Consider the following 10,330-nt stretch of genomic DNA (forward strand, 5'->3'; position numbering starts at 1 on the left):
CAGCATGATGGAATGTGGAGTGCACATATTTGTTTGAATGATTGATCTTTTTGTGTTTTTTTCTCGATAAACCTTCTAGAATTCCGTACATAAATATATGCTATTGGTATTCAGCCATTTTTTTATAACTTTCATTTTCTAGAGTGTTAATTTATTAGAATGTACTAAATTCATTTCGGCATGTTTGGAATTTGGTTGGTTTTTTTGCTCCTTATATTATGTTCTACGTACAAATTTTATTATAAAATCAATGTTGAATTTTATTGATGTACAATTATTTAAGTTATATTAATCAAAATCAACGGAAAATCAACTCGATGTCAACCTAAAATCAGCCTAAAATTAACATGCGCATATCCCTAAAATTAATTGAAGATCAACATAAAATCAACACAAAATCAACATGTGTATACTATTTGTCATTAAAATTAATCAAATATCAACTCAAAATCAACACAAAATCAATATAAAACCAACATGTGTACATTATTTATTGTTGTTTTTGTCAGTTTTAATATCAACAATATCAACAAAATTTAAAAAACTGGATAGTATTAATTTTGTAAATCTTTTTTAACACTAATTTTTATTTTTAATATTTATTTAACTTTATTTTTGCTAATAATTAATCAAAATTTATTATATATCATATATTTAATTTTTATATATATCAATATAAAATTAACATTAAATCAACATTAAATTAACCAAAGATTAATAAATTATTTTTCCAATCTAAAATACCAACACAAAATCAACATAATATCAACATAAATTCAAATTTGTAATATTGTAATAATTCAAAATCATTATTTATATTTTTTAACCAATACCAAAATCAACACCATGTCAACACTATATCAACATAAGATCAACATTGTAAAATTACAATAATTTAACATCATTATTGTCTTCTTCACCGATGCTAAAATCAACAAAATATCAACCGAAAATCAACACCATATCATCATTATAACATTATAATAATGCAACATCAATATATCTCTTCTTCCCTGATGCTAGCATATCATTTTCTAGTCTCAATTTAATTTAATTTAATTTTTTTAGTTTATTTCACAGACAATATTATTTTAGTTGTCAATGTAAAAATAAAAAAAAAATCAGTTGATATCAACATAAAGTCAACATAAATCAACAACACTGTAACATTGCAATAATTCAGCAATCAATCATCACCAACAAATCGTTATGCAGAATAAAAAAAATGCAGAAACATAAAAAAAATGCAGAAATAACAGAATTTTATTCCATAAAATCACAAAATTATTCTACATTACATGAAATGAGTATTAGATTCTTAAAAGATAATCTTTATACATGTTTAATGGTGAAAACAAAATTAAAAAATAAACAAATTACAGATATGAAAATAAAAAAAAAAGAATTAAAAATTTCAGATCTGAAATCAAAATGATAAAAGAAAGATGGCGGAACGGCGGAGGCGGATTGGTGCGAAGAACAAATATGAGATTTGTATGAAAGGTGAATTGAAAGAGAAAGGAGAGAAAAATATGAGGAGAGAGAAAATAATTGTAATTATGAGGGTTTGTGTTATTAGGGTTCTATTTATATGGATAGTATAAAAGTAATAATTTCTCCCTTACATGGTAGTTTTAAGATGTCAAATATGTGTTGGTATAAAAGTAAATCAAACATGAATGTTGGTTATTTGAGTAAAAAATCCTTATTTTAATGAGTTGGAAGATTACCCATTTACTACCCATTTAATATATAACTACCCTTTTATAACCCATACTTTTAATATAATGGGTGGGTAAATGGATATAGGTGAAAATTGCACCTCTAATTATATTATTGTAAATGTTTAACGGTAAAAAAAAAGAGACGGTATAGATGTAGAAAGAAAGAGAGAAATCTTATATTTTCAATAATCTGGGCCGGACTGTAAAATTGAGATTAAGTAGGTTTTTAGTGGTGCTGGGCCTAATTTCCTCCTAATCGTTTTCCATGGGATTGGGCTACTAATAATCGAAGAGGCCCAAACCATGTTTCTTCCTCAATGAAACTCAACCCTGATTTCTTTTCGTTAAAGCAGCACATCATGTCGTCTTCCTGAGTTGATTCCGTTGCTGTTTCTTTAATGGATTTAAGAAGAGTCTCAATTATCAAACCCCTCTTTTTAAATCCTCCAATACTCCGCCCTCTAACATTTATAACCACAACCACCAATACCCAGAACCAGAAACCACCTGATAATGACGCCAAGGCAGCAGGAACAGCTCCTAATCAGACTCTAATCAATTTGGTTTCTTCTCTTCTCTCAAACCCATCTCTTAGTTTTTCTGAAAGCAGAAAACTTTTACTCCAATTGTCTCCTCATCAATTTGATCACTCTTTTCTTGCTCTTGGATCAAATGTGAACGTTAAAACTTCTTTAAATTTCTTTCATTTTGCTTCCAAGGCCTGTAATTTTCATTTCACTGTGAGTTCCTATTGCCTTCTGATTAGATTGCTTGTTTCCTCCGGTCTTTCATCACCTGCCAGGTTGCTTTTGATTCGTTTAATTGATGGAAAGTTACCGGCTTTATATCAAAATGATCTCAAAACAAGGCATTTTGAAATTGGTTCGGTTTTTGTTCATTTGCGTTTCACTGGTAGAGTAGTGGATTTGTTATTACATGTTTATATTACACAGTTTAAGCATCTTGGTTTTGGTGTTAGCGTTGAGTTGTTGAGTTTGTTGGGTGATAAGGGTTTGTTTCCATCTCCTAAGACTTTAAATTTTTTGTTGAGCTCTTTAGTGAGAGGAAATGAGATTAAAATGTGTTATCAAGTGTTTGATATTATGTGTCGTGGCGGTGTTGTTCTCGATGTGTACTTGTTTAGTACTATGATTAATGTGTTTTGTATCGGACGTAGAGTGGATGATGCTCTTGAATTGTTTGTTAAAATGGGGGAGGTGGGTGTTGCTCCGAATGTTGTTACTTATAATAATATTATACATGGGTTATGCAAGAATGGGAGATTAGATGAGGCGTTTCTGTTTAAAGAAAAGATGGTTAAAGAGAGAGTGCAACCGAGTCTTGTAACTTACGGCGTACTCATTAATGGTTTGGTTAAATTGGAAAGATTTGACGAAGCTAACTGTATTTTGAAGGAAATGACTGATAGAGGTTTTTCGCCTAACAATGTTGTGTACAACACATTAATTGATGGATATTGTAGGATAGGTAATATTAGCTTGGCACTACAAATTAGAGACCATATGATTACCAATGGTTTCTGTCCCAATTCAGTTACTTGCAATTCACTTATACAAGGTTTTTGCAAGAGTAATCAAATAGAAAATGCGGAATGTCTTTTGGAGGAAATGTTATCAGGAGGTTGTCTAGTGATAAATCAGGGTGCATTTACTTCAGTTATTCATCAGCTATGTTTGAAGGGTAGGTTCGACTCTGCTCTTCGTTTTGTTAGGGAGATGTTAATAAGAAACTTAAAGCCTAATGATAGTTTGCTGACTGTGTTGGTATCTGGACTCTGTCAGAATGGTAAGCAATCTGAGGCAATTGAACTTTGGTATGGGCTATTTGAGAAAGGTTTTGCAGCCACTGCAATAACCTCAAATGCTCTAATTCATGGACTTTGTGAAGCTGGTAGCACGCAAGATGCTGCCAAGCTTCTCAAGGATATGTTAGACAGAGGTTTAGTGTTGGACAGGATCTCATATAACTCGCTTATACTGGGGTGCTGCAAAGAAGGTAAAGTTGAGGAAGGCTTTAAACTTAAGGAAGAGATGGTCACAAGGGGAATTCGTCCAGACACATGTACATATAATTTGCTTCTACATGGGCTTTTTAATACAGGTAAAATAGAAGAAGCTGGCAGGCTTTGGCATGAATGCAAAATAAATGGTCATGTTCCAAATGTTTATACATATGGGGTGATGATTGATGGATACTGTAAAGCCAACGAAGTTAAAGAGGGTGAGAAGTTGTTTACAGAGATGATTTCTACAAAAATGGAACTAAATTCTGTAGTTCACAATATACTAATCCGAGCATATTGTAATAATGGGAATATGATGGAAGCCTTTAGACTTAGAGATGACATGAGAAGTAGAGACATTCCGCGAACCTCTGCCACTTATTCTTCTCTTATATATGGACTCTCCAATATTGGTCTCGCCGACAATGCAAATCAACTTCTCGATGAAATGAGAAAGGAGGGCATTTTACCTAATGTCATTTGCTATACTGCCCTTATTGGTGGTTACTGTAAGCTAGGGCAGATGCATAAAGTTGATAATGTTTTGCAGGAAATGTCATTGAATAACATTGATCCTAATAAAATTACTTACACTGTCATGATAAATGGGTATTGTAAGTTGGGGAATATGACACAAGCAGTTAAGCTTCTGAATGAGATGGATCAAAAAGGAATCGTTCCTGATGCCATCACATATAATGCCCTTACACATGGGTTTTGCAAAGAAGGGAAGGTAGAGGAAGCTCTTAGAGTTTGTGATCTTATGTCCACCAAAGGAGTATTTCTAGATGAAATTACATATACAACATTGATAGATGGGTGGCGTCTGCCATCAGTAGTCACGAACCAGGAATAATCAATACTTCAGCTAAGGTTATATATCTGACAAAGTTTCGTATCAAATATGGTACAGATATCACTAGCTTATCTACAAACTGTGAGTAGATTTGTAACTCTCATTGTGCTGATTGTCATAAATACTACATTTTTTTTAATCTTGCTTAATTTTGTTTTCTTAAGGAAGCTGACCACGGGCAGTGGAATAGCATGCTCTTCGGTTCTCTTTCAAATTCAAAGTATTGTTATTGAACTTCAAGGTTTGTTACCTGATGATTCATCTATGATTTTCGTGTATTTGTGTGAATACATTTAATTTTCATATTATGTACGGACTAGTGAGTTTTCTTCAATCAAATTTACTGATTGTAGGGGTGCTTATTGTGGAATGGAAACTGGTTCTTTGCACCACAAGCTTGGCTTAAGGTACATCCAACAATACTTGTTCATAGCATTCCTTAATCTTATCTCATTATCTAATTGGTTTTCACTTCCATGCCACATTGCTACATTGTTTTCTCTAAATAATGGTTTACTTGTGCTCTCTTGACTCAAAATGCCAGTTTGTTTTGCAGTTTGATGTTCTCTAGAACGTCACCAATTGGTTTTAGCGCTTCTGAATTTCTTCCCTCTTTTTTTCTTGCTGTTCTTTTTGTATGTAATCTATGAAGGACAGTTGTAGGATTTGTAAAGAGAAACTGCACAATCCAAATTCGAACTGTAAATGACCATATGATCTTTTCTAGTTACTATAGAACAGCTACAAAGTCTTCACTTCTTAATATGGACTTCTGAGGAGGTTTGCTTTCAGTATGATGAATATTTAAAGGACGTGTTCTTTTAATCTGTTATTTTTATTATTATGACTAGTATACACCTTAGTATCTAATAGGTTGACTGAAGTTCTACTACTCATGAAATGCTAAGATAGGAAACTGAACCTTTTTGCTATATGAAGGTGCTCATATTAATCATTCTGATATGTGAATCGAAAAACAAATTGACGTCTAATATGTTGAATGTGGACCCTTTGAGTTTCCTGGTTGATACTTCAACAGCATTTTGCACAACAATATTGATTTAGCATTTGGATTTTGAGCTTGTACGTTTTTTTGGGTTCTCTTGTATTTACTTAGTGTTATAAAAATTTCATACAGCTATACTAATATAAGATAAGCCATGTGAACTCATCCTTGGAGGGGGTGTTGCTCTTTTGTTAACCAGGTGAATATGATGCTGAAAAGTCATAAAAATGTACGGTTCTCTGTTTAATAATGCTTTGAACATCTCGGTTCCTTTTTTGTAAAATTCCAGCTGGTTGCACTCTGATTTTTTTTATTTGTATCTTATTAGGCTCACCCACACAAGGGATGTGCAATGGAGAGCCAGTTGACGTGGCTGATTATTCTAATTTTTTTAGAGATTTTGAGGTATTTCTGGCCCTGTTGACCCTTTTTATTTCTTCTTTTTCTTTTTAAGTTTCTTTTACTCTGTATTCTTCCCCTCAAATTTAGTTTGTTCTTTTGACTATATATTTTTGTGAAAACTGAGGGTGTGTTATGGTTGGAAAAAGTGCATGTAAAGAAAAATGTCTTGATTCTATTTGGCTGTGAATCGTGTTTGGAAAAAACAGATAAAATTGATGCTTTTCCAAAAAAACAGGCTAGCAGGTTTGATAAAATAAAAGTAATTTATAATTTTTATTAAATCAATAAATTATTTCAAAATAATTACAAAATCGCATATCTAAATCAAACAACAATCCCAAACAGGCTCTTACCCTCTTAGTAGTTCTAATTAGAAATAATTCAGAGAAAATAATGCATAATGTTGTTTGTATCCTCATTGTTGTAATATTATACTCTTATTATTATTATTATATTTTGTACTGTTTCAGGGGCCAACATGAGCATGCACCTAGAGAGGTCTATGAGAACTCTTTCACCATATTTCAAGTACCTTTGCTAAGAATATCCGGCGTCGTTGTCTAGCCTAAATCCGAGAACTGTGCTTCCACCTTGCAAATAGCATCACCTAAAGAGACCTGACTCTTTGTGCAGGTTGATGCTTATTGACTTCATGCTTTTTTAATTGATTTATGCAAGCAGCTAAACTCATTTAGTCTATCATGAATCTTGATTGTTATACTTTACTGAGTTTGATGTCCTTATTTGTTAATTTCGCTAATATTGAAGTCTTCATTATTCTATCTCTCAAGTGGCTGCCATTTAATGAGCTTGCATAACAGATTGTTTGCTGCATGTGCATATAATTATGTTGCCCCAATAAATAAATGCTAAATTGCTGATATCAGTCATAATTCATCTGAACTCTCTAATAAAACTTGCATGGTTTAAAAAACTTGAGCGTTGAGATAGCCAGATAGGTATGTGGTATGATGATAGTAAAAGACAGGTTATGATTGGTCGTCGTGGTTTTGTTTGACATGGATTTTGCGATCTTGCAAAAATATTCGGTTCTGTTCTCATGAGCTAGGCATGTTCGAAACAAAAAGACTTGTCCAATAACAAATATCCACCTTTTCAGAAACTATTGGATTAAATGATACACCCAAAATTTCGACTTCCCTGATTCAGTAAGTCTGCAATTTGAATATCAGTTTTCCCCTTAAATTTATATCTAATAAGTAATTAATACAAAATTAATCTCCTGAACTTATCAGTTTTCATCAATTAGCTAAAATTATAATCAATTAATTTAAATTTTTAATTAGTTAGTCTCTTACAATTGTCTTCAAAATCGTTACATATGGTCTAATTTCTTAAATTTGTAAAGTTCAAGTGACTAATTTGATAAAAAAAAAACTTATTATAGGTGCAAATTGATACTCAATCCTAAGTCTACTCCGGCATGTGATGACTTAACATAACCAAGGTAGGTAGAATGTGGCTGTCGATTTCGTCGTCTAGAATTATGGCACCTGGTTCTTCACATACGAGAGTTAGCAAGTGAATTAGGGTTGTCTGTGAGTTGGTTGAATCTTTATCAGGAATATGTATTGAACAGATGTGATGTGGTTTTGACACAGTATCCAGTAATTAATTATTCTCACATGATTGCTGTTCTTTATTTTACATTGAAGTATTAGATTGAGTTAAGTGAGGAGAGTTTAATCTTCTGTATATTGGGAGCTCTTGTTCAAACTAGAGCAAATAGTTGCATACTGCTAAATGGATTTAAATATTAATTTTCCCCTGAACTTTTAGGTGATGGGCAATTAATACCAAATTTACCTTTTTTATGAATGGTCTTGTGAACATGTTGTTTTTTTATCAAATAGTCTAAATTTTGATCAATTAATCTAAATCTTTGGTCAATATGCCTCCTACAGTCGTTTTCAAAATTGACACATTTGAACTAATCGATAAAAAATGACAAGTTCATGGACGAATTGATAGAAAATAATTATTTTGGTTTTAATTTCCAATCGCGTGCAAGTTTAGAAGGTAAATTGATACTCAAGTCCTGCTTAATTAAAGCATTGATTGATGCTTAATACACAATATACATAGACGTGCAGTTTGCTCATTGTTTCAGCATATTTTCTGACAGGAGAATTTCTGAATGGAGATGTGGAAACAAATTGAGATGGAAGACATCACAGTTGAAGATGACTGGCTGACATGGGTTCAAAAATAAGGTCAGACTCGAGGGCTGCAGCTAATTCTGGCCATATGATTGCTGACACAGTCCATGAGCCATCGCCCTGAGCACTTGGTCTTTGGTTAAAGTAGCCAACTCCAATTTTTTCTATTGTAGAACAGACTGTGCCTAAAGCAGGACTGCCAAACCCAAAGTTAAGTTCAGCTACCGGGAACCTCCTACCTGATGACAACACAATGGCTGGGCCGCCACATCCTAACACGATATTTGGCAGCATCAAACCAGGCCTGTGGCATTCAACCCAATCAATTACATCCTGGAAATGCTCCTCATTGGTAACCTTTAGTATGGCTTCATGAACATTTGTAGCAATATCTGAAAGGGATCCTTGTTTGAGTTGTGCAACACTTGCCTCTCCAACAGTCACAGACAGTATGTTTCCGATGTAGTTCGACATTGAATTCTGATTTCCATATATTCGACCGCGGCCATCAACTAACCATCCCATCTTGCACCTATCATGCTTTTCATCAATAGCTGTGACCATAATCTTCCATATGTAGGCTGAGAAGGCCTCAATTTTGGTTCTCTTGCTGCCATTTAGCAATATGTTGCAGCTTATTGATGCTGGAGACATCAATATGGTAAAGCCGCTTAAGCAAGATGTTCTTTTGCGGTATGGTTTTAATGTCTTCGATTGTACACTTAACAAAAATATGATCCAAAGAAGGATGATAAATCGGTGGGCAACGCGGATAAAGTTCTCTTTGATGGTTAGGAATGCAAGACAGCGTCTTGTTTTGAGCAATTTCAGACCATGAGAACAAGAATTTGCCAAAAGAAGTTGCGTCACCTAGTGCATGATCAAATGTGAATGTTATTGAAATGCCACCGCAACTGTAACTTGTGACTTGGATGTGCAAAGGGAAATCAGAGTCGATTGAAACAAGTTTGCTTTGCAGAAAATGATTAAGATTGTAGAAGTCTAGTTTCTTCAAGGAGATATCGGCATGGCCTTCGATCAACAGAGCACCATCGTTATTGCATATGATCTCAGGCTCCGTAGTTATTGGATTTTGAACTATTCGACCAGCAAAGGGGTAGTAGTAACTCAGAGTTTCAGCAAGGGAGCGCTTTAGAGAGTTGATGATAGTGGGAAAGCTAGCAGTTTGCGGGTTAGGATAGAAGTACAAGTATGTAACAGGAAAACGGCCGGAAAGTAGGTCGAGGTGGGATAGGGCTAGTATATAAGGCTTCTGCAATTGCTTGCTTGCTTTAACAATGCTCTTTCCAGTGATGTGAACTTCCAACTTTCCTGCTTCTGCCTCCATTTGACAAATTTTGTTATCTAGTTGTAAATTGTAATGAATAAATTTATAGAAAGCAAGATTACGTGTGAAGAACTCAGATTCCCAAAAATTTGCAAGTATACTCATAATTTCCACTTTGCATTATAGCTTTAGTGCATTGATGTCACTACATGTAAATAATAGAGTCAAAGTCACATAAGTGGGCAAATTGGCCGGCAACATCATTGAGAAATAAGGCATGATTTTGCTAAATGACATCATGCTAATATATAAGAATTTAGGTTTGTTGGTTGAAAAACTATCAAAATCTAAAATGTAACAGTGCCAATATTTCCTTTCACAAGTGAATATAGTTAGGTCTTCTTTAAACTTTGGGAGAGGATATACGAGATCAAAATTAAGAGGCTTATTGAAAGCGGAAACCGACATGTGGCGCCCAGTTCGTTCGAGTTTATAGAGAGTGCCATCTAAGCTTACTAAGAATACCTTTAATACCGACTAGAACATTACACTCTTTGTGAATGCATAGAATGTTATATATCAGATAAAAAGATACAAGTTCGTAGACACAAACAGAGCTAGGAATTTTCCATTTGCTAATTTATTGATCTGCCGGTATATCTCAGGTAAATATTTATCATGTTGGTATATATAACTATTCGATGAGTGTGGAGGGGGGGGGGGGGGGGGACACGGACAAAATTACGATATTAGGATTAATATTTAAAAAATTTACAAAGTTAAGAACAAATATAATTCTAATCATTTTAATAAGGCCAAATATTATAAAAAGGCCAAACCTTTCACAAAAG

The 10,330-nt window shown here is 33.6% G+C and overlaps 2 protein-coding genes across 5 annotated transcripts; one reads left to right on the forward strand and one right to left on the reverse strand.

Moving 5' to 3' along the window:
* Positions 1–2,052: 2,052 nt before the first annotated feature.
* LOC126680469 (pentatricopeptide repeat-containing protein At4g19440, chloroplastic) lies at positions 2,053–9,611 on the forward strand. 4 transcript variants are annotated; one of them, XM_050375595.2, is made up of 8 exons: positions 2,053–4,684; positions 4,768–4,844; positions 4,957–5,010; positions 5,742–5,838; positions 5,938–6,014; positions 6,482–6,644; positions 7,132–7,180; positions 8,158–9,611. In XM_050375595.2, exon 1 carries the CDS (start codon positions 2,123–2,125, stop codon positions 4,601–4,603), a length of 2,481 nt encoding a protein of 826 aa, XP_050231552.1. In that variant the 5' UTR covers positions 2,053–2,122; the 3' UTR covers positions 4,604–4,684; positions 4,768–4,844; positions 4,957–5,010; positions 5,742–5,838; positions 5,938–6,014; positions 6,482–6,644; positions 7,132–7,180; positions 8,158–9,611. The 4 variants fall into 4 exon arrangements, with proteins under 4 accessions (XP_050231552.1, XP_050231551.1, XP_050231553.1 ...); XM_050375594.2 differs by lacking the exon at positions 7,132–7,180; XM_050375596.2 differs by lacking the exon at positions 7,132–7,180 and having other exon boundaries at positions 5,742–5,808.
* LOC126680473 (coniferyl alcohol acyltransferase) lies at positions 7,989–9,539 on the reverse strand. The gene is given in 2 exon segments (XM_050375600.2): positions 7,989–8,810; positions 8,812–9,539. Coding segments are annotated over 2 exon segments (1,335 nt in total). The 3' UTR covers positions 7,989–8,203.
* Positions 9,612–10,330: the final 719 nt, after the last annotated feature.

The sequence above is a fragment of the Mercurialis annua genome, linkage group LG5 (assembly GCF_937616625.2).
Source record: "Mercurialis annua linkage group LG5, ddMerAnnu1.2, whole genome shotgun sequence".
Taxonomy (NCBI): domain Eukaryota; kingdom Viridiplantae; phylum Streptophyta; class Magnoliopsida; order Malpighiales; family Euphorbiaceae; genus Mercurialis; species Mercurialis annua.